This window comes from Notolepis coatsorum (assembly GCF_963971535.1).
Source record: "Notolepis coatsorum genome assembly, chromosome: 15".
NCBI classification, from domain to species: Eukaryota; Metazoa; Chordata; class Actinopteri; order Aulopiformes; family Paralepididae; genus Notolepis; species Notolepis coatsorum.
Genome location: NC_140179.1, coordinates 107,405,556 through 107,430,048, shown reverse-complemented (window position 1 = coordinate 107,430,048; position 24,493 = coordinate 107,405,556). Strand labels below are relative to the sequence as shown.

Sequence of the window (24,493 nt, the reverse complement as noted above, 5' to 3'; positions counted from 1 at the left end):
TTGATATAATTAATACAAATGTCCAATATAACGGAATTTGTTAGCTCATAAAAATGTGATTATAACAGACTGCTGTTTATTAATGTCGGGCGACTGCCCACAGACACCCATTTGATTTAAAGTTGGCAGCAGCACGGAGTCTCGGGACTTATTTTATTTGGAATATAATTACTGTATACGCAAAAGTAGCCTAGTTTTAAGTTAAAATATTATAAATCTACATGCCTTGAGGATGTCATTATTTATATAGCCTGCCTATCAGGCAAAAAAATTATTCTAACGGAAACACTGATACCGTGATATATACCCTTACCGTCTATGCTTCAAATTATACCGTGATATACATTTTAGACCATACCGTCCACCCCTACTGCAACGCACTGCTAGCTGGCCTCCCGGCCACTGCCACCAAGCCTCTTCAACTCATTCAAAACGCAGCGGCCCGCCTGATCTCAAACCTACCGAAGTCGGCCCATGTCACCCCACTTCTTAGGGACCTGCACTGGCTCCCCATTGCTGCACGAATCCGCTTCAAGGCCCTCGACCTGGCATACCGTGCCGCAAAGAGAACCCCTCCCGCCTACTTCAGGTCAATGGTCTCTAACACACCCTCAAGACCCCTACGCTCTGCATCTTCTGGCCGCCTCAGACCTACTCCTATCCAAGCTCCGGGAGGGTCATCAAAGAGAAGTCGCCTATTCTCAGTCCTTGCCCCACAATGGTGGAATGAACTACCCACCCCAGTTAGGACAGCCGAAACCCGTCCAATCTTTCGCCGTCGACTAAAGACGCACTTCTTCAACCATTATCTGAAGAGAATTATTTTTAAGAAAAATCTAACTAACTAACCTTACTGTCATGCACTTGTCCTAATAAACTAACCTACACTGTAGCATGCAACACTTTGATGACCATTGTTACTCAGCTGAGTTGTACCCTTCCTGATGACTTGTCGTACAGAACTTGTAAGTCGCTTTGGATAAAAGCGTCAGCTAAATGACTAAATATAAATGTAAATGTAATGTAAAATGTACTGATATTTCTTTCCTTACTTTCCCCCAAGATTGGTCTGAATATGACCACTCCTCATAGCCTCTCACACCTCGGTTTGAGAGAACTGTCGGTCTGTTTGGTGGACTGCATGAAACCGTCACAGCTGGACCAGGGTAAGCGCTGTTTGGATTGCATGGAAACAAGTATGGAAATGTTGACTTTAATCTGTAAACATTTTGACTTTATAAGTGTTGACTTTAACCTCTTAAAGGCCAACCTTCATGTTGTATTTTTGTTCAATAAACAATGTGGACTAGGCCAACGGTGACTTTCATGAAGAAGGAAAAAAAAGTATTGAAATTGACGCAGTTTTAGCGTTTTTATCAAACATTTTGTCTGCCCAACACAATCACCACGCACGTGCATATTTTAATCAATGGTTCATAACGTGCGCGTGTAATCGAAATGATGTCGTCACAGGAGGTGCAGGGCACCAGGGGGCTCACCAGGGGGCTCACCAGGGGGCGCTGAGAGTCACACACAACTAGTGGCAGGCACTGCAGGCAGAGAGCCTTGCTACTACTAGTACTAGCCGAATGAAAATGTATCTGTTTCACCTAACAACATTATTGCTCCGTGATCATAGCCATCCATCTCTAAAGCTAACCACTATTTGTAAAAGCCACAACCACGTTACCATATTTGTAATAATGTAAATCATTGTGTCGTTGTACATATTGTGTTTGTGTATACACCATTAGAAGCTAACATAGCTTAGCTTGGTAGCTATTGTGCTAACAACATATCCCGACATCCGGCTCGCTGGCCGGCATGAACGGCCGACCCAAAATGGTTCTCTCCTCTCTGTACACCCCCGTCCCCACGGGTACCCCGCCGGGGAGCCCACGGACGCGACAACGGCGGCAGCCGCAGGGTGCTCGAGCCCGCAAAGGCTAGTGGTACACGATAGCTATGAGCTAACTAACGCTACAGGCTCAAACACCCTACGGCCGCCGTCGCGTCCACAAGCTCCCCGGCAGGACACCCGCGAGGACGGGGGCACACAAAGAGGAGAGAACCACCACACAGGTCTGAGAAGAGGACCTGCACATGATTTGACTCGTTCCCCAAACTCCTCTACATGCCCCGATCTCAAATGGTTCACGACAGTAGACATAATGCTAACGTTAGCCAGCGCCATATATCGAGTAGTACTATGACCCGGACGGGCAAGGCATACTGAAGTGATGTCACGGCCGTGCTAGCGTCTGATAAGCTTTTAGATTCGGCTCATTAATATGCACCTGTAGTGACGTCGGCGTTTGATAAGCTTTTTTGATTTGCGCGTGCATGTTATTCGTGCGTGGACCTTTTTAACTCTTTCGGAGTGGCATTTCCGGTGTCAAATGGAAAAAAATAAATAATGAAATTATATACCAATGATGTAAACTACCCATAATTGATCAGTAGGGTTTAACCTGGAGGTTGGGCTTTAAGCCAGACTCTAAATTCACCTAAAAGTACATACCCAAGTAAAAGGAAGATTGCTCCACTTCTCCAAGGTCCACTTGCATGTTCTTGGTATCTAGGGACATCTATGGACTTCCGGGAATGTATTCCCAGTGTCAGAAATATTGTGTCTGTTACTATGCTTGAGTATGCTTGAGTAATGAACCAAAGGAGAATATAATTTATTATTATTCGTTATTTTCTTTCCATCTTTGAAGGTGAATAACACCATACTAACATTGACCAGATGTGAAATAGTCTACCCATATAACTCTGTATGATAGCATGTACAATAGTGCTGGATATATCCATTTATATTTTTATATTTACTGCATATATATATCTATCCATATCTGTCTGAATATACCTGCATATAATGCTTCCATATACAAGAGCACCCTTAACTCATTGAGTGCCTAGAGGTCGCTGTTTACCTTGTGGTAAGAAGGCCATCGCTTTAAATAATAGGGGTGGGTGCGGTGTTTGCAGGGCTAAAAACAATATTAAATATTATAGCTATGGATCTAATAAACACGTTGATTGTCAGTGAGTTCCTTCCGGTCAACATGCAAAAAACAGATACTTTTTTCATACATTTCCGTTTTATACCGTGGTGAATATGAGTATAGTTTTAGAGTGATCCTGTCGAATCCCAATAAACTCCAGCAAACGTGGGGTGCCCCAGTGCAGGGCTCCAGACTAACTTTTTTCACCACCGTCCCGAAATATAATCTTAACCGTCCCAAAGTGGATGTAACCGTCCCAAAAATCAAATGTCGTTTCTTTACTTTGGTTTTGTCGTCTATAGTTGTTATTGCCATAAGAAACACCATTCAGAGAAGGGGAGAATAAATTGATTTAGTCAAAAGGCTCCCAGGTGGAAAGATTTCACAAGAATAATTATGATTAAAAATAAATAAATATATATATATATAAAAAAGTGTTTAACAAGGTGCTAGTATAGGGATATTTGGTCACAGTGCTGTTATAGTCAACCAATTGGAGCCATGTTGATTATTCCTTCCATAGGAAAATATATTTAAATGTATTTGTATTTTATTTCATTTTAGTTTTTTTTCGTTATTACAAATGTGTGTTTATGGTTGAAAATATTAGAGATAAATAAAGATCAAATCAAATCTAACTGAATAAGTTATCCCTCTCCTAACAAGAAAGAAAAACGTAGTTTAGCTTTAAACTATATAATGTCATTGCGTCCAGAGATTCCACCTTTGATAACTAAAGTAATGACACTTGACTAGTAATGAAACATGTCCCTTAGATCGCGCTGTCCTCCTGGTCGATATTGATGATAACTGCTGCTAAAATAAAATAAGTCCCGAGTCGAGACTCCGTGCTGCTGTTCCCAACGAATCCCAATAGTATGCAACTGCAGAGCCGCAGAGCCAGGGGCGCTTTCAGGTCCGGTCACAGGGGCGCTCAACAGCGCCCCCCACCCAACGGCTGAATTGCCAATGGCTGAATTGGAGTATTGCACAGTGCTTCAATGCATTTCCTTAGAAATCGTGCCATTTGTCGATTGATTTATGAATCGTTCTGAAATAAACGCTAGATTATCGGTATGTTTCATCATGCACGCACGGAAGCGGGGGAGGAAAAGTCGCCCCTCCCTGCTTTGGTCGCAGCCAATGGCAGGCACACACAGACATGTTGTGTTCATTGCGAAAAAAACATCGGATCAACCCAAGATTGGTAACATCGAGTCAAGTTTCAAGTTTCTTTAATAGTTGTCATACAGAAGTACAGAATACTTTCATACAAAATGCTTCTTACTGTTACGCTCCAGAGACTGTGCTAGACAAGATAGTATCAAATAACATAGTATAGCATGTAATTTAGAAGAAGAAAATGAGGTCACAGTGTTCGGTATAGACATATGTACAATGTTCTGAGTTACCATATAATATACAATACTATGCAGTGTACTAATGTACAGTACTATATAGTGCAAAGCAGAAATGGGATGAGGTACAATTTAGGTACAATTTACAGTAAGGTGTACGAGTTGTAGTGCAATCCTTCATCAATAAATATAAAGTGTGGGGAGTGGGTGCTACAGTGTGTTTGTTTAAAGTGGGTATGTGCTATAAAGTGTGTGGAGTGGGTGCTACAGTGTGTCTGTTTAAAGTGAGTGTGTGCGTGTGGATGTGTGTGCTATGTGCGTTTGGTGGTTGTTGTTGTGTAGTGTTCATTGTTCGTTTAGCAGTCTGATGGCCTGGGGATAGAAGCTTCTTCTGAGTCTTTCTGTGCTCGCCTTGAGACTCCGGTATCGCTTGCCTGACCGCAGCAGTTCAAAGAGGCAGTTGTTCGGGTGACTGGAGTATTTAATGATTCTCTTAGCCTTGCCCTTGCAACGCTTGTTGTAAATGTTCTGGAGGGTCCTTACCTCATATCTGATGTACTGCAAAACAAATAATCCAATTCCTGGTCTCCATTCCAAATATTGATCGCGGTCGTCTTTCCAACGTTTATCAACCAAAACACATGAATCCACAGTGTCCAGTGTCCCCAAACTGTGTGTTATAACCACTCCCCATGCCCAAGAAGGAAAACCTGGACCGGACTTCTTAGATCGATGCACAGCCCAAACCAGAGGGATTCCAATGATGTGCAATACCGGCCTCAAGGCGTTAGGCGGCGCTATTGGCTGTTTGCGATCTCAGAGCCATTCCCAATGATAACACCAGGCTGGATGGATGAATTATGAATGGATATAGCGATAAAAGAAATAACGATTAAAACCTGACTTTTTTCGTGATGGCGAGTTAACCCGACTTCAGACCAGGCTGCAGAAACAAATTAGTGGGGGGGCATAAAATGTTCTCGGGGGGGGCACAATGGTTTTTCAACACAGGTTCCCTTTTATACGTTTCAGCTGGGACAGCGGCACTGTGGCTTGCTTGGCGCTGCCCACGGTGCTGAACTAAACAGCAGAGAGGCAATTGAAAAATCTAATTTCTCTCTATCTTAAGAACTTTCACTTATACAAAAACAGACTGAACGGATATATATAACAGACCTGCTTGGGCAGCGGACTGAGAGCAGGGGACACAAACAGGCTGGATAAGATGGTCAAGAAGGCCAGTAGCGTGGTTGGGGTGGAGCTGGACTCTAGCGAGGGTGGCGGAGAGGAGGAACCTTGCTAAGCTCCAGGCCATCAGGGAAAACCCCTCCCACCCACTATACACAGACTTGGCTGACAGGAGGAGCATGTTATAGGCTCACACTACCTAAATGCAGCACTGAATGGCACAGGAAGCCCTTCATTCCGACAGCCATCAGTCTATACAATGCATCACTGTGCCTCACTGCATCACTGAGCACAGAGTGACAATTACCATCTTCCTGGACTCTTACTTTTTAAACAGCACTGTGCATTATTACACCTACTGTAGACTTCAGTATATTTTTACTGTATTTATTTACTGTATCTTTTATTCAATTTTTATTCTATTTAATTTTATTCTATTCTTAGGCCATTTGTTTTGTTATTCTTATTTGTGACTTCTGTCCGTCTAAATGTTTAATGTTGAGTGATTTGCAGTGACAAATTTCCCTCAGGATAATACATTTCTATTCTATTCTATTCTATATCTTTGAAAAGTCTCCATTTATTCAACACTTCTGAATTCACTGACAAACTGAACTGAACTGACAAAAATAAGGTGCATAAAAAAGCAAACAAAATTCCTCCACAGGCTACTCACCATCATAAGTAGAGCGGCAAGCGGCGTTTGGGGACAGAGTGAAATCTTCTTAAAACACTGCCCCTCGGGCGCCCCAGTGGCGAACCACATACCGCGCTCAGCCGCGACACGGCCGACCGGGTTCGACTCCCAAACCACCCCCCTCCACTCATTACTAGGGATGGGAATTGATAGGATTTTATCGATACGATTCCATTATCGATTCTGCTTATCGATTCGATTCTTTATCGATTCTCTTATCGATACCTGATCAATTTATAATTTAAATAAATAAATTGGAAATGCAACAGAACTAAGCTGGTTAGAATAACAACATGCAACTTGACATTTCTGATTGTCATTTATTGTTGAGCCCCCATATCAGGGGCGACAGTGGCTCGGGAGGTAGAGCAGTCGTCTGGCAATCCGGAGGTTCCCGGTTCGATTCCCGCTCCTCCCGGGCAGCGTGTCGATGTGTCCTTGAGCAAGACACTTAACCCCTAACTGCTCCCGATGAGCAGGTTGGCACCTTGCATGGTTGCCTGCGCCGTCGTTGTGTGAATGTGTGAGTGATTGGGTAAAATGTAAGGAACAAATTGTAAAGCGCTTTGGATAAAAGCGCTATATAAAAAAGCAGCCATTTACCATGTCAGAAAAATACAAAAACTGTAAAAAATAAAACATTAACTATAGCCTACACTTAAATAAAATAATGTATTTGAGATTCTCTTAAAATGTATTTATTTTTTTATTCTTAAACTAATTTAATCTATTGAATAACAGTCGTTATTCCTCTGACTTCTGTCTCACACACACACACACACACACAGACACACAGAGCTCCCTCCCCGGGCCCCTGTCCTGTAGGTATTGGCTTGTGTTGCTACACGGACACATTTGTATGTTGCACCTAGGGCTGGGCGATATGGCCTAAATATGATATCACGATATTTTCTGACCTTTCGGCGATACACGATACGCATCACGATGTTTTTCTTTTTTTCCCCAAAATTCATTATGAGGCTTACCAAGACAGTATTTGAGTTTGCAAGCTAACATTAAAGACAAAATAAAATACCCATGCATTTAGCATTTTTATATTATATATTAGATTTAGATTATTGGATTATTAGATTATATATTGCATATATTTAGCAATGAGATATTATATGATTTAGATATGAAATATGATGAATTGAAAATGGGGGACCCTGATGTAAACAAGACGAAAGTCTTTCTCTGGTCTGCATCCTCCAGTCCGCTGTTGACTGTTGTTGTATTGAGCTGTACTGTATTGTACCCATGCTGCAATCTTTTAATAACGTTCTCATTCATTCAGTCGGCAAACAGAATCATTTTGATTGACAGTCGCGTCTGCCAATTACGTCACATCGCTTGCACCCGCCCTGCTGTTCTTAGCACCAATCGGAAAGCGCGTATTTATTTTTTACTTCCGCCATGGAGAGCTCAATGACAATAACAATGGCAGCTCGCCGCGTCCGACGTTTAGCTTTTAGCTCCGCAGAAGGACTAAACGACTGGAGGCATAATGATTTTACTGAAACGGATGTTATAATAAAAGCCTTTCCATACATCTGTCTGATTGAAAACTTTATTAACAGACCGCAGAATGGGCACAACTGAGTCAGCACGGGCTGAGATATGAACGAGCTTGCTATATCTAGGTCGACCTCGGTCGGCACTATGTAAATACGCTGATGTTATTGAAAGTGTAACTATATAGAGACCTCTGAACAGGTCCTGCATTATTATTATTATAACGTTAATGCCACAACGAATGCCTTTGTTATCATAAGTAGTCACCTTTGATGCAGTAGTGTGTGTGTGGGGCGGCGCTGTTCAAAAGTGTCAACGTGTGGACCAGATTGACGCGACACAAGCCTCTTGGGCAAAACATCACGATATCCACGATACGTTTAAAAAGTGTATAGTTAATGAACTGTACCCGATATTTATATAATATCGTCATATCGCCCAGCCCTAGTTGCACCATGGTACTTCCTGTCTGACGGACTCAGAGTAGAGACTTAGTAAATAAACAATCCGGCTCTTATTATATGTGAACTAAAGAGTACAATGTTTACACAACAGTCCCCACCCGCTGTTTTATTGTATTTGTACCTGTACTATCCGCTGTCAGCTGTTTATCTCTCTTTGTGAGCTTGATTAAATAGCGTTAGCTCACGTTAGCTAGCGATAGCTCCGCGGCTAATTTTAGCTCACCCTAAACTAAATCAATGACTTTGTTCTAAAGCATTCAAGTAGTTTTCACTGCACATAGAAGTAGCCAAACAGCGGGAGCATTTCGGGAGCATATGACCAAAAGCCAGGCAATTTCGAGCCCTTAAGGAATCAAATAGAGTCTGCCATGGCTACATGCTAACGCGCGCAACTGTAGGAAAAACCTGGCAGCGTTAAGGGAATCGAAAGTCACAGGAGCCACACGGTTCCAGGCATCGGCCAATTAGGAACCGGTTCCCAACGGGAACCGGTTTTCGATTCCCATCCCTACTCATTACTGAACTTTTTTGTTAAGTCCTTCTCAAATGCTAACTGAATTAAATTGGCCTTAGTTGCGTCGATGAAGCATACTAAGGCGATGTTCTGTAAAGACGTTCTTGAGGGTAGAAAATGAATTCTCACAGAGTGCCGTGCTAGCTTCAGTAGTGTTGTTGTTGACATCAGTGCCCACTAGGGCTGTCCCCGACTAAGGATTTGGACTTTACCAAGTAAACAAATCGCGGAGATGGCCAGTTAGACCGCAGCATCCGAGTGCTACTATCATTAGCTCTCAGAATGGAGCCACTAGCCAGAAGCCCGCAGCATCCTAGTAATACTAACGTTAACTCTCAGAATGGTAGCCAGGAGCCCCGCAGCACCCTAGTACTAGTAACGTTAGTATACATTCAAAAACACACCAGACTGCGACGTAACGTTTTACCGTTTATTTGCTTGTTCCACCAGTCCACAACAACACACACTCTCGTTACCACAACGTTTTATGGTATTTTCACAGCACTGTCGCAACATTACCGTAAAGCGTGACCACCGTTGTGATACACATACACAACTGTTAGCTCTCAGAACAGCCAGTTAGCCCGCAGCAACGGTAAGCGTGTCTCGACTCATTTAATTTCCAGTGAAGCGGGGTTTTCCCTCCTCCTCCTGTGTATAGACAACCAGCTCTGCGGCTCGCTGCCTCGCTCCACTAGTGACTCGAGGACTGGTCTCGCCCTCTGCTGGCGCGTGTGTGCAGTGCACTACAACCAACCACTGTTTTTTTTTATCCACTTTTTCTCCCATTTTCTATATTTTCTCCCATCCCAATTTCGTATCATCCAATTCAACCCTCCCCTGTCACGGACGCTGTTTCTTGCCTCCCACAAGCCGGCTGCAATGTGGACTAAGTCATACATAGCACAAGTCCCCTCCGGTACTTGAGGTAACAGCAGTCGCATCTTTTCACCTGCGCAGCTCGATCTCTGTGGCGAGGAGTAACGCGTGGGAGGCTCACGCTGCCCCCGACACTTCCTGATTCTACTGCGCAGGCGCACCAACCGACCTGTAGGAGTCACTGTCCACAACGCCCGATCCCCACCCATCAGTTTCCCACCCCCTAATACGGCCAATGTGTATTAGTACGGACGACCAGCTAAACTGAAAGCAAATGTGGAGCGCTGGGCTCGAACTGATGAGCCCAGCGTCTCCAGCATTTCGTGGCGAGCGCCTTGCCCACTACGCCACGTAGCCGCCTACAACCAACCACTGTTAAAACTCCGTTTCACTGTAATATAAACTGAAATGGATCTGTGATTTTGACGGTATTGATTTTCAATACCGTCGGTATCTCTAAATACCCCGGTATACCTTAATACCGTCATACCGCCCATGCCTACACCGAATGGGAAATTCTTGGCCGAAACCGATACCGAAAATAGGAAACAGTTGGCCAAATGCCGAAAGGCCGAAAATGATTCATAGAATAGATTTTTTTTTACCAATGTTGTTCAGCTACCTGATTATGGAAAACGATATGATTATGGCAAAACTTAACTTAAATAATAATCACTTATGGGTCCATAAAACATTTATTCAACGTTTTTTTTTTTTTTTTTTTTTGCCAGGGTGGGCACAGCTGACTCAGTGGGCGGGCCAGGCCCCCTAATGCCCGCCCATGGCGCCGGGACTGCCCGACTTATCTCGGGTCTGGCGTCCAATGTGTTAACAATTAAGCACAATTACAACCTTTATTTAAAAATCGTAAGCTTCTGGGGCGCCCCAGTGGCGAACCACATAGCACGCTCAGCCGCGACACGGCCGACCCGGGTTCGACTCCCGAACCCGTCGTTATTTGCCAAATGTCTTCCCCCCACTCTGTCTCCCATTCCTCCTCTGTCTCTCTCTACTGGACTGCCCAGTAGCAATAAAGCGATAAAACGCCAAAAAAAATCTTTAAAAAAATAATCGTAAGCTTCTGAGGTTTCCCTCATTTACAGAAACGACGATTGTACAAATGTAAACGGTATATAATGGAAAGCAATATTCACAGAAAATGAAACACAAAAGAGTAATAGTCAAGTCAAGAGTTTTATTTGTCAAGACATACAAGCATACAGTGAAATGCGGGAGGTCATGCCCGCAGCGATTGTGCAATAATACAAGTAATAAGAATAAGACATTTGTGCAATAATACAAGTACCGGGTAATAAGAATAAGACATAACAGGTATAATGTACATACAGTTTACAAAACGCATGGTAAAGACATGCTAAGGTCCTGCGATAGTGCAATACAATGTTAGCTACGGATGAGGCACTGGGTCTTATGTACACTACTATACAATACTATCCTATACAGTCTACAGTTATACTATATATCCTTATGCTATCTTGACTTGCTGTATCCATCTATTTACTATACAAGAACCACTCCTGTTCTTTGTTTTCTTTTGTTTAAAGTGACCTTTTCATTGTGTAAAGTGACCGTTTAGTGTGAGCGTGTGTGTGCAGCATGTGTGTGTGTTCATGCTAAAGTGACTGTTAGTGTGTGAGCGTATACAGTGTGTGTGTTGTGTGTGTGCTCATGTGTGCTTGTGTGTGGAGAGTTCAGTGTTCAAGACTGATGGCCTGGGGGAAGAAGCTGAGCCGAAGTCTCTGTCCTAGTTGCTGGTGTGCGCAGGCGTTTGCCTGACCGCAGCAGCTTGAACAGGCTGTTGTTGGGGTGGTGAGGGTCTTTCATTATTCTGCAGGCTCTAGATTTGCACCTCTTGTTATACAAGACCTGCAGGGGTGGTAGTGCAATACCCGTAGTACGCTCAGCTGAGCGCACCACTCTCTGTAGGGCATTCTTGTCCTGTGCCTTTCCATACCAGGCAGTGATGTTTCCAGTCAAGATGCTCTCTACAGCTCCGGAGTAGAAGGACTGGAGTATCTTCCCCGATACTCTGAACTTCCTTAACTGTCTCAGGTGGTAGAGGCGCTGCTTCGCCTTCTTTACGACTGAGTCTATGTGTGTTGTCCATGTCAGGTCTTCTGAGATGTGGACCCCCAGGTACTTAAAGCTGCTCAACCTGTCCACGGTAGCCCCGTTTATCCATAGTGGTGTGTGTGTCCCCTGCTGTGTTCTCCTAAAATCCACGATCAGCTCCTTGGTTTTACCAATGTTCAGCAGCAGGTTGTTGTCCTGACACCACCGTGCCAGTGCATCAATCTCCTCCCGGTAGGCCTTCTCGTCGTTGTCAGAGATCAGCCCCACCACCACTGTGTCGTCCGCAAACTTCACTATGGAGTTGGAGCTGAACTTGGCCACACAGTCATGTGTGTATAGTGAATACAGCAGGGGGCTCAAAACACAGCCCTGGGGGGACCCGATACTCAGGGTGATGGTGTTGGAGGTCTGACCCCCCACCCTGTGACCGCCTGAGGCCTTTCACTCAGAAAGTCCAGTATCCAGGCGCTCAGAGCGGAGCTCAGACCCAGCTCCATCAGCTTGTCCACCAGTCTGGTGGGGACTATGGTGTTGAATGCTGAGCTATAGTCGATGAACAACAGTCTCACATAGCCCCCCTTCTGGCTGTTTAGGTGAGAGAGGGTGCTGTGTAGTACCTGAGAGACCGCATCATCAGTGGACCTGTTTGGCCTGTATGCACATTGAAAAGGGTCCATATCACTGGGTAGGGAGGCACAAATGTAATGCTTAACCAGCCTCTCAAAACATTTCATGACCACAGAGGTGAGTGCCACCGGTCTGTAGTCATTAACACTTTCAATGCCAACGACGGGATAACTGGTTTGTTCATGCCAACCGTTCATTGCCAACGACGAGAGATCTCGCTTTTTCTTATTAGCGATTTGAATTCATATTTGAATTCATATTTCATCAATCTAGTCTCACGTTAGTGCTGCAAACTCTCTGAGTTCCATTGGGAAAATACCGCCCCCTATCGTCTCCCGGATGGTAATGCACCCTTTTGGAATGGACTCAATGAAAACGGATGGAAGAAAAGAAATCCGGAATCCACATTTTACTTCTCAGACAAGCCACCCGAGAGGATCGGATTCATTGTGGAACCTCAGAACAGCGTGGAATACATATTTCCAGTACCCAGCATTGGATCAATACACGCGATCGATATTTGGAATGGCGATCAGGAATTGGAATAATCGTTTTGGAGAACATCTGATCTGAGGTAAGGAATCTATTTTACCAGTCTTAGGATAATCAGAACTTTTTTCACAAAGATATCAAAGGTATCGATTAAAAAACAATCCGTTTCGACAATGTTGACTGCAAACAAGTCATTGATAAGCGACGGCCAGATTAGACACATAGCCATAATTCAAGACATAGATTATGCGTTCACAAATGCGAGTGCTATAACATTGAAGTGGGTGGCGGCATTCAAGGGGGTAAATAGGAAAACACGGCCGGCACGGAAAGTGTTAACACTTTGGTTGCCTAAGGTTAAATTAATGATATACCATAGATTGCCAGCGCTATTTGTCTATGGAGAAAGTCCCCTTCTTTGCAGGGCTATAACTTTTTAAATTCTATTGCTACATTGCCATTATTAGGGCCCATTCAAAGTCCTATATGTATTGTTCATTGTGTAGCAACGTTAAACTTTTTCATTCACATATTCATAGTAAAGTATGGTCTAATGTATAAGTATGTTTTCATCTCTTTCTGCAGCTTTCTCCAGAACGTGATATATAGCCCCAAATGCATTATATTGATGATGAAATACAGTTTGATGGCAATCAGCGCGATATAAAAAATTCCAACTAGACGTACTTCTAGAAGTTACTACACGTCATCTGATGTTGACCGGATGGGCGAGGGGGCGTTTATAATTCCGTGGGCAGCGTTATACCAATCATCTAATGTGGGTCAAATGTTGATAATATCAGTTATTATCGAAGACGGTAACGTTACACGCTGAAACTCACCCCAGTCTCCGCGCGCCGTTGGGCGATCATCGTCGAGTAGAAATTTTATCATTATGGGATATATTATTACCCGGTCCATCTCCAGCTTGTATAATGGTATATACGTCCAAATCATGTTGTTTATCGAGTTATTGGCAATCGATCGCTATGTAGTGTGACGAGCTAGAGTGCCGGAACCTATCCCGAGTGGCCGGAAGCAATACGGACATCTAGCACAACCTCTACTGCGCTTCCTGTTAAGCGGTTGCGCGATCGGCCACCAGATGGCGCTCCTGAACCGCCAGAGAGCTCAGTGGGTCCCGCTGGTGTATCTCAGGCCAGCGGAGGGACATTATGAATCCGATCGCAGATTTTTGAAATATTGATATAAAGACGACGTACAGCGTCCCCCGGCAACTTTAGCATGGCCAGCAAAGACGTCTAAAGACGGCTCCCGGCAGTCAAAGTGTTAAGACCTGCTGGGGAGGATTTTTTTGGTACCGGTATTATAGTGGACACCTTGAAGCAGGCAGGGACCACGGACTCAGCCAGGGATAGATTAAATATGGTAGTGAACACTGGGGCTAGCTGGTTAGCACAGGACTTGAGTATCCGTCCTGTTATCCCATCTGGGCCAGCTGCTTTTCTGGTGTTCACCCGCATAAATGCTCTTCTCACACTGTGTTCCATCACTGAGAGAGTGCCCCCCCCCCTCCACGACGGCCGGTGCGTCAGTGACGTCGTTAGCGTCGCTACTGTTTGCACCGAACCGTGCGTAAAAGGAGTTAAGCTGGTCCGCGAGCGAGGCGTCGGCACTCCCCATTGAGGGGGCGCTGACTTTGTAGTCCGTTATAATTAGGGATGCACCGAATTAGGCTTGGGCGGTATCACTTTTTTCATACCGTTATACCCTGATTATATAATACCCTGGTGTACGGTATTGAACGGTATGACTTTCATTTTCATCAGCGGGGGGGGGGGGGGGGGGGGGGGGTGGCAACCGGTGAAATCGCGGAGATGGCCAGTTAGACCGCAGCATCCGAGTGCTACTATCATTAGCTCTCAGAATGGAGCCACTAGCCAGAAGCCCGCAGCATCCTAGTAATACTAACGTTAACTCTCAGAATGGTAGCCAGGAGCCCCGCAGCACCCTAGTACTAGTAACGTTAGTATACATTCAAAAACACACCAGACTGCGACGTAACGTTTTACCGTTTATTTGCTTGTTCCACCAGTCCACAACAACAGACACTCTCGTTACCACAACGTTTTACGGTATTTTCACAGCACTGTCGCAACATTACCGTAAAGCGTGACCACCGTTGTGATACACATACACAACTGTTAGCTCTCAGAACAGCCAGTTAGCCCGCAGCACCAGGCAGCAACGGTAAGCGTGTCTCGACTCTCATTTAATTTCCAGTGAAGCGGGGTTTTCCCTCCTCCTCCTGTGTATAGACAACCAGCTCTGCGGCTCGCTGCCTCGCTCCACTAGTGACTCGAGGACTGGTCTCGCCCTCTGCTGGCGCGTGTGTGCAGTGCACTACAACCAACCACTTTTTTTTTTATCCACTTTTTCTCCCATTTTCTATATTTTCTCCCATCCCAATTTCGTATCATCCAATTCAACCCTCCCCTGTCACGGACGCTGTTTCTTGCCTCCCACAAGCCGGCTGCAATGTGGACTAAGTCATACATAGCACAAGTCCCCTCCGGTACTTGAGGTAACAGCAGTCGCATCTTTTCACCTGCGCAGCTCGATCTCTCAGTGGCGAGGAGTAACGCGTGGGAGGCTCACGCTGCCCCCGACACTTCCTGATTCTACTGCGCAGGCGCACCAACCGACCTGTAGGAGTCACTGTCCACAACGCCCGATCCCCACCCATCAGTTTCCCACCCCCTAATACGGCCAATGTGTATTAGTACGGACGACCAGCTAAACTGAAAGCAAATGTGGAGCGCTGGGCTCGAACTGATGAGCCCAGCGTCTCCAGCATTTCGTGGCGAGCGCCTTGCCCACTACGCCACGTAGCCGCCTACAACCAACCACTGTTAAAACTCTGTTTCACTGTAATATAAACTGAAATGGATCTGTGATTTTGACGGTATTGATTTTCAATACCGTCGGTATCTCTAAATACCCCGGTATACCTTAATACCGTCATACCGCCCATGCCTACACCGAATGGGAAATTCTTGGCCGAAACCGATACCGAAAATAGGAAACAGTTGGCCGAATGCCGAAAGGCCGAAAATGATTCATAGAATAGATTTTTACCAATGTTGTTCAGCTACCTGATTATGGAAAACGATATGATTATGGCAAAACTTAACTTAAATAATAATCACTTATGGGTCCATAAAACATTTATTCAGCACTTCTGAATGCATACAGTACATTAATTCCAAGTCAAGTGCATTTTCTTTTCTCTGTAGGATAACTACAACAAAGTGCATTCAGAACAAAGCCAAGGTGCTTTAAAACTGCATAAACATCTAGGCCAGTAGGCCTACAACAAAATAGTGTAAATAAAGACTGTAATAGCCAGGCCTTCAACAACAACAAATGCACAAGTGCAGGGGGAAGGCTAAGAGAATTATTAAGGACTCGAGCCACCCGAACAACTGCCTCTTTGAACTGCTGCGGTCAGGCAAGCGATACCGGAGTCTTAAGGCGAGCACAGAAAGACTCAGAAGAAGCTTCTATCCCCAGGCCATCAGGCTGCTAAACGAACAATAAACACTATGCAACAACCATCAAATGCACACAGCACACACACCCACACGCACACACTCACTTAAACCACACAAACACACTATATTTATTGATAAAGGATCTGCACTACAACTCGTACACCTACTGTAAATTGTACCTAAATTGCACCTCATCCCATTTCTGCCTTGCACTATATAGCATTGTATATTAGTACACTGCATAGTATTGTATATTATATGGTAACTCAGTTACGTCTATTCTGCATCGAACATTTATACATTATTCTAATTTACATGCTATACTATGTTATTTTATTTCATACTTATCTTGTCTTGCACAGTCTCTGGAGCGTAACAGTAAGAAGCATTTTGTATAAAAGTATTCTGTACTTCTGTATGACAACTATTAAAGAAACTTGAAAACTTGAACTTGAAACCTATACGTGCATGCATACAAATGTGCAAACTGGATAAATCCACATGAATGTAACTTACAAAGAAATTAAATTACAATTGAATTTCAGGAATCTGCTAATAAGGTTGTCTGTCCTCATAAGCAAAGTAGTAAACATTGTATAAAGATACATCAAGTTAAAACTGGATACAACATCCACAATCAATTACAAATGAAATGTCAATTTCAAGAATCTGCAAATAAGTTGGTCTGTCCTCATGAGCAATGTAAACTAAACAAAATTGTATCATTTAGATACAGAAAGTACAATATATTGAACACTGTGCTGCTGTCATTTCCCCCTAATGATAACCTGAGATGGTGAATTATAACTCACAATGAAAATTGTTCAGGAAAGTGGGTATAGAGTAGACATGTAGAACTAGATAAGCTTATGATAAGCCAGCCTTGTCTACTTATTAAGGAAAAGTGGGAGGTTCTTTTTAATGAACAGTAGCTTCTCTGCTTTATCAGCCATAAGTCTGTTCCTCTTCTCATCAAGCACATGAGAGGCAGCACTGAACAGTCTCTCGCTGTCAGTGCTTGTGCATGGAGCACTCAAATACTTGCGTGCCACCTTGGCCAGGTCAGGAAAGCAGTCTTGTTTGTTTCTCCAGTATCCAAGAAGGTTCTCGCTTCTGGGGATGGGTACTTCTGAGAGATAATCATCTAACTGTTGAGCAGTTGAGCTTGTCACCCTCCTGGCATTTGAGAGGTTTGAGAGAATAAGATTTTATTTAAAATAGGGACAGTGCATAATGAACATTTAGTCAAATTTATTCACGCATGCCAGATCACTTGGCAGACAAATAAAATCATCTGACATGTCAAAAGAATGTGTGTTGACAGACTCCAAGAGTGTACTTTTCATAGTTTTTACTCCACGGTCCGTTTCAACCTCTTTCCTTAGAAGACGCTTTAGAGCCGCAACTAAAGGAATAACGTCTACCACCGATGCGTCAGATGAGCTCATCTCTCTAGTTAGCTGTTCAAATGGGGCAAGAATGGAGAGAATGTTCTCCCAAGATCCACTGGTTTGGAGTGAATGATGCAGGGAGATCATGATCTGCGCTGTATGTAGCCAAGGTTCGCTTTTGAGCAAAGAGACTTTCCAGTACTGTTCCACCGTGTACTCACATCTTGTTGGAACCGTTTCCTTGTTACTCCAAGCTCATCTTGTATTGTCTCTATGCGAGAATAGGCCAGTTGAGAATGTTTGAAGTGACCAACAATCTTTCTGCCTACGGCCAACAGATCTTTTACGCTGCGTTGAGCCAACACTCCCTCGTTCACAGCTAATTGCAGAGTGTGGGCCATGCAGCGTATTCCACTCAGATTGCCTTGTTCCATAGCTTTAGTCATATTTCTTGCGTTATCACTGACTATTGCGTGCACTTTAGGTCGGTCGATATTCCATGTGTCGAACATATTGGCGAATGCCAAGGAGATGGCTTGTGCTGTATGAGACCCCCTAAACTCTTGTGAATGCAGCAGAATCTTCTGCAGTTTAAAGTCCTTGTCGATCCATTGTGCAGTTAGACTGAGCATACTGGTGATGCTTACGTCTGAGCTCCATATGTCTGTCGTGAAGCTGATGGCTGTAATATCTGTAGCCAATAGCTCATGGATGTGATTAGCAACGACATTGTACAGTTCAGGTAAGCACACATCGGCTAAGTGCCGTCTGCTAGGCAAGGAATAACGTGGCCTACGAAATCCAACGTCCTGTACGACAGAAAACGGTTGATCATCCATGGCGATGCATTCCATTAACTTTCGAGTAATGCCCTTTGCCTTGGGACCATCACTGGGAAACTTTTTTACTTTTTCAAAAAGGTCCGCCACAGAAGGAGTCGGGGCGCTGGGAAGGATTTATTTTCTGTGCGCCAGTGATTTGCTCATACTCTGCATATTTGTCCGGGTGTTTTGATTTCAAGTGGTGGAGTAATCCCGAAGTGGTGAAAGTCTTTGCAGTTACACCCCCTCGAGAAATGTCAGCTGAACACGTTTTACAAATCGCAATTCGCACATCTTTCTCTGATATTTTTAAATATCTCCAAGCAGCAGACATGTTGTCTGTGAGCCAGCCTCAAGTGTATTACCTTGACCTGTCGCGCGCCATGCTAGGTTACAGGTTGTTTCTGTTCTTTGACATTCTGTGATATATTTTCGGTGAAAAAACTAAAGGCCATTTTTAACCATTTTTGGCCGATCATTTTCGGTGGCCGAATATTCGGTGCATCCCTAGTTATAATAATAGTAGTAACAGTAATAATAGTAATAAAAAATAAATAAAAACAATGTTCTAAAATAACTTTAAAAAATCTGCTAAAACAGTTACAGGTAACACAATGGTCTGAAATCATATGTTTAAACATACTAAGAGAAGGGAGAACCACCAAATTCAGAGAGAGATGGAGGACATTCCAAGAGTTAAGAGGCATCAAAGGAAAAAGCTGATTTCCCTAGATCAGAACAAACTTGAGGGACCCTAAGAACCATCCAATCATTAGATTGAATAGGTTCCAATATTCCATTCTAGCCGTGAAGAGATATAAACAGGGTGCTTACCAATAAGGGCTTTAAAAATAAATAAATACCAGTGTTTTGTGTGCCTTTCTACAAGAGAAGGCCAACCCATCCTATCATACATGACACAATGGTGAGTATCATATGTCACCATTAATAAACCTTAGACCTGAGTGATATGCAGAATCCAGAGGTTTAAGAGCTGATGCCGTAGAATGCATATAAATTACATCACCATATTCCAAAACTGATAAGAACAACAATTATTTTATCAAGATTATCCACATGGAACTTAAATGTACATTTCTCGTCGAGCCACAGGCCAAGATATTTATACTCTGTGACTCTCTCTATACAAGAGCCACTGACTGTAGATACCTGCACATTATCAAAGTCAATATTTCTGGCTCTTGAAAACAACATAAATATTGTGTTACTAGCATTAAGAACTAATTCAAGATTAACAGGGGCCTCCTGAAGAGCATCAAAAGAAAGCTACAATTTCTCAATGGCCAACTGACCAGAATCAGCAATACAGTACACAATGTATCATCAGAAGAATACAAATGAAAATTACATCCGTACAAAGAAGAAACAATATGATTGATCGTAAAAAGGACGGGACCCAAAACGTAACCTTGCGGCATACCTTTATATGGACAAAAATTCAGATTGGGCTTGACCCAACTTCACACACTGACGCCTAGAAGATAGATAATCCTGAAACCAGACACAGGCATTACCATCCAAGCCAATGTTAGATTTTAGAAGCAAGTAGTGATCAACTGTATCAAAGGCTTTTGACAAATCTACAAAGAGGGCAGCACAGTGTTTCTTCTTATCTAATGCTGAGATCATATCATTTTGTAACCAGAGTGATGGCTGATGTAGTACTGTGTTTGGCTTTAAAACAGGGGCCTCAAACTTAAATTTACCTGGGGGCCTCTGGAGGTAGAGTCTGGGTGAGGCTGGGCCGCATCAAATATTCCACAAAAAGGGTTTCAAGTATTCAAAAAAAAAGTACAACTGATCCAATCTTCTCAATCTTTAGCAATAACTAATAATAATAATAATAATATCTTAAATGTATATAGCGCCTTTCAGGAGACCCAAGGCGCTTAACAGCTAAGGGAGGGGTACAGGGAACAACGTAACAACAAAAATATTAATCAAAAGGACAGAAAAGAAAGAAAACGAAAGAAAAAGGGGAAATCAGGCAGAGTAATTTACAAATTTGGTGAAAAGGTGGGTTTTGAGTTGGGATTTGAAAGAGTGCAGGGATGTAGCACTACGGATGTTTGGAGGGAGTGAGGGTGGGTGCGGAGGGTGGGTGCGGCCACAGAGAAGGCTCTGGGACCAACAGTCCGCATGTTGGTGGTGGGGATGGAGAGGAGACCGGAGTCAGAGGACCGCAGCCTCCGGGGCGGAATGTAGGGATGGAGGAGGTCCGCTAGGTACCGGGGGGCAAGGGAGTGAAGGGCTTTGTAGGTGATGAGGAGGATCTTGAAATTAATGCAGGACTTGACTGGAAGCCAGTGGAGGTGGATGAGGGTGGGGGTGATGTGATGCCAGGACATGGTGCGGGTGAGAACCCTGGCAGAAGAATTTTGGACATATTGTAGCCTGTTCAGGGCATTACTCGGTAGCCCTATGAGGACAGAGTTTGCATAGTGCAGACGGGAGGTGACGAAAGCGTGGATGAGAGTCTCTGCTACGGAGTCGGGGAGAGATGGCCGGAGTCGGGAAATGTTCTTGAGATGGAAAAAGGCTGATTTGGTTATTGTTTATTTTTTTTATTTTTATTTTTTTTACCTTCTCTTTCTCCTATTTTTTCCCTGATTTTCTCCCCGTCCCAATTAGTCGTTATGCCAATTCCCCCCCTCCCCCACCTGGTCGCTGTACGCATGTTCTCCCACGAGTTGGTACAAGGGTGTCCTGATGTCGAACGCACGCTTCCTCCGAGACGTGCGGCGTCAAGCCAGTGACGCTTTTTTCACTTGGCAGCAAGGACTCTCATTGGTGAAGTGTAACGCGTGGGAGGGCACGCTATCTCCACCAAGTCCTGCCCCGCTTAGCAAGCGCCGAGACCTGACCTGTAGGCGTCGCTGTCTACAACGCCAGATTCCTGATCTCCTGCATTGGTGACGAGCGCAATCTCCGCTACGCCACCTGACCGCCCTGGATTTGGTTATTGTTTTGATGTGGGAATGAAAGGAGAGGGTGGAGTCCAGTATGACGCCAGGTTGCGAACTTTTGGGGAAGGGTGGATTAGGCAGCCGTCCACTTCAAGGAGGAGGTCTCCAACCTTCCGGAGCAGTGACTGCTTGGCCACAACCATGAGCTCAGTTTTCTTGCTATTTAGCTTCAGGAAATTGGATGACATCCAGGCCTTGATGTCAAGGAGACAGTTGACGAGGTGCTGTGGGGGGAGAGGAGTGGAGGGTGAGGTGCTGATGTAGAGCTGAGTGTCATCAGCATAGGAGTGGAAATTGAGACCATGTTCCCGGATGATGTGACCAAGGGGGAGCATGTAGATTGTGAAGAGGAGTGGACCAAGAACAGAGCCCTGTGGCACACCTTGGTTAACTGGGGCAGGGGGTGAGGTGGAGTTGCAGATGGAGATGAACTGTTTTCGGTCAGTGAGGTAGGATTCGAACCAGGTGAGAGCGGTCCCAGTAACACCCAGGTGGTCAGAGAGGCGGTTGAGGAGAATGGAATCGGAGACCGTGTCATTTCAGAACATGAACAGTTCTTCAGAACATGAACGGTTCTTCAGAACATAGGCTTCTCAGTGGTGTCAGTGGACTCATCCACAGCTATGGAAATGCACTGTGCATTTTTTTATTCTATCACAAAGCTGTTTAATCAAATCACCAGCCAGTATTTCAGTTATTCTGGTTGCTGTGCGATCTGAGGGGGATTTGCTTTTGTTTGCCTTCAAACATGGTCTCCATCACTTCAGTCATACATTATTTTATTATGTATGCATCAGAGAGAGAGAATGGCTTCTTGTGTTTAGCCAACACCCATGCCACTGAGTGAGGTCTTGGTTGCTTTTTCTCATTGTGACATAGATTTAACAATAATTCTGCTTGCAGCTTGATATGATGATTTCATTCCATTTATTTTTGTGGTTCTTAGCACTGAATTTTGAGGAAAGGTTGCATTAAAATAACCTTTGTTTCGTAGTGGCGTTTCAAATTGCCACCCTTCACAAGAGCTACCGTTTCTTGGCATATTAGTCACATTGGTTTGGTGCTGGGACTCAGGATGAATGCATATTTTTCAGTCCATTCACCTTTGAATTGCAGTCGACTTTTCTTTTACTGACCATCTTTGAACATGCCATATTTTTCTGCTGGTTGCCTGCTGGCGGAACTAGGCTACTAGCTACATTTATCTCACGGAGATAAAACTGGGAGCGAGGCTACTGTAGATGCGCTGTCAACTCTGCTCTGACTCTGACTGTTTAAGACCCGCCCTACTCTGCATCTGATTCGCAGACTGTGGAAAAACGCTGACGGGACGCTGAATGTGATTGGACCAGAGCAGAGTACACAGACACAGACTGTGTGGCAGTGCAGCCGGACATGCAGAGCACTGCTCGCAGAGGAGATAGCCAGGATGCATTTGCCTTCCACTTTACTTGGTATCACTCCGGAATCACGTTTCAACCAAGTCACTAACGTAACGTTGCTGTCATGAGCCTGCGCTATGGTAGCCTACAAGTGATAAAATAAATAAAACGTCCAACTCTCGCACAACGACTCGGCAAACAGTTGCGCGCGGGCCGCACTAACACTAAACTTTGATGTCAAGTAGGGGGCCGCAAAATATCATCCAGCAGGCCGCAATACCAGATATAAAAACATTACATTTACAATAAAATAAAGAACAAATGACAGAATACAAAAATATTCATCAATATTCATCACAAGTCATCGACTTCAGGGTCCATACAGGGGCAATATAAATCAGTCAAAACATCTGCAGCCAGATGTCCCTGCCTCAAAGTCATTAAGAATAACTTTAAATGCATCCAATGAGACCACCTACCAAAGATTTGGATAATTAGTAGAAGGAGCAACATACTTAAACCCCCTTTTTCCCAATCCAGTACAGGCTTTAGGGAAAGATAGTAGGAATAGGTCCTGGGAGCGAAGACAATAACTTCCCATACATTTTTTAAGAATATAGATCCATAGGTATGATGGAAGCAAACCAAGAATAGCCTTATAAATAAAAATATGCCAATGGTTAAGTCTATGGGTGGACAAGGCAGACCATCCAACCCAAACATGCAAAGAGCCATGGTGAGTAAGGCGGAGCTACAATATGTTAGATCCTTGCACATTTGTAAAATGCCCTTCCCATGTTTGAGCTCACTAACCTGGCGTATTCCCTTTAACCCTTTGGGTGCCGTTAACATAGAACTACGTTTCTGTCGCCCGACGGTTGAGTGCCGGCAACGTAGATCTGCGTTTTTCTCACTGTATTTCTTTTATTCACTATTGCCATTCATAATTCAGCGTGGCACCTTGTGCATGCTGTACTGATCAGAACTGTGTGTGAAGGCTGCAGAGGGGAAATATGATTCCGATCACAGATTTTTGAAATATTGATATCAAAGACGAGTTACGGCGTCCTAGGCAACTTGAGCATGCCTAGGAAAGACGCCGAAACACGTTTCCGGCACTTAAAGTGTTAATAAATAAATAATGTCTTATTATTACTTTATTATTATTTACATCTTACTGATGTAAAGCACTTTGAACTGCAATCCCCTGTATGAAAGGTGCTATACAAATAGTTATTATTTATTTAGAACAACATATATATATTTACAGTCACACACATATCTTTAAATAAATGTTATGTTTATTTAGAAAAATATATTTAACAAATTAACTAAAAAAGGTACACATCTATATATTTAAATACAAAATAAATAATGGTATTGTATTTTACAAAATAACAAGTATAAAACAAGGGTAAACAAAGCACTCTAGCAGCAATGAACTATTCTGCTGATAAAAAAAATTGTCAAATACACATCTATATATTTAAATAACAAATAAATGAACTGATTAAACAAACAAACAATCTAGCAGCAATGAACTACTCTGCTGCTGATTGAG

At 43.7% G+C, this 24,493-nt stretch overlaps 1 protein-coding gene across 1 annotated transcript in view; it reads left to right on the top strand.

Annotated features, from left to right (window-relative positions):
- Positions 1-24,493, top strand: part of LOC311241745 (uncharacterized protein) — a 61,359-nt gene that overhangs the window by 21,295 nt on the left and 15,571 nt on the right. Inside the window, exon 2 of the mRNA XM_084330643.1 lies at positions 1,064-1,166. Coding sequence (XP_084186769.1) covers positions 1,076-1,166 — 91 coding nt within the window. The 5' untranslated portion in view covers positions 1,064-1,075. The remainder of the gene's footprint in view (positions 1-1,063; positions 1,167-24,493) is intronic.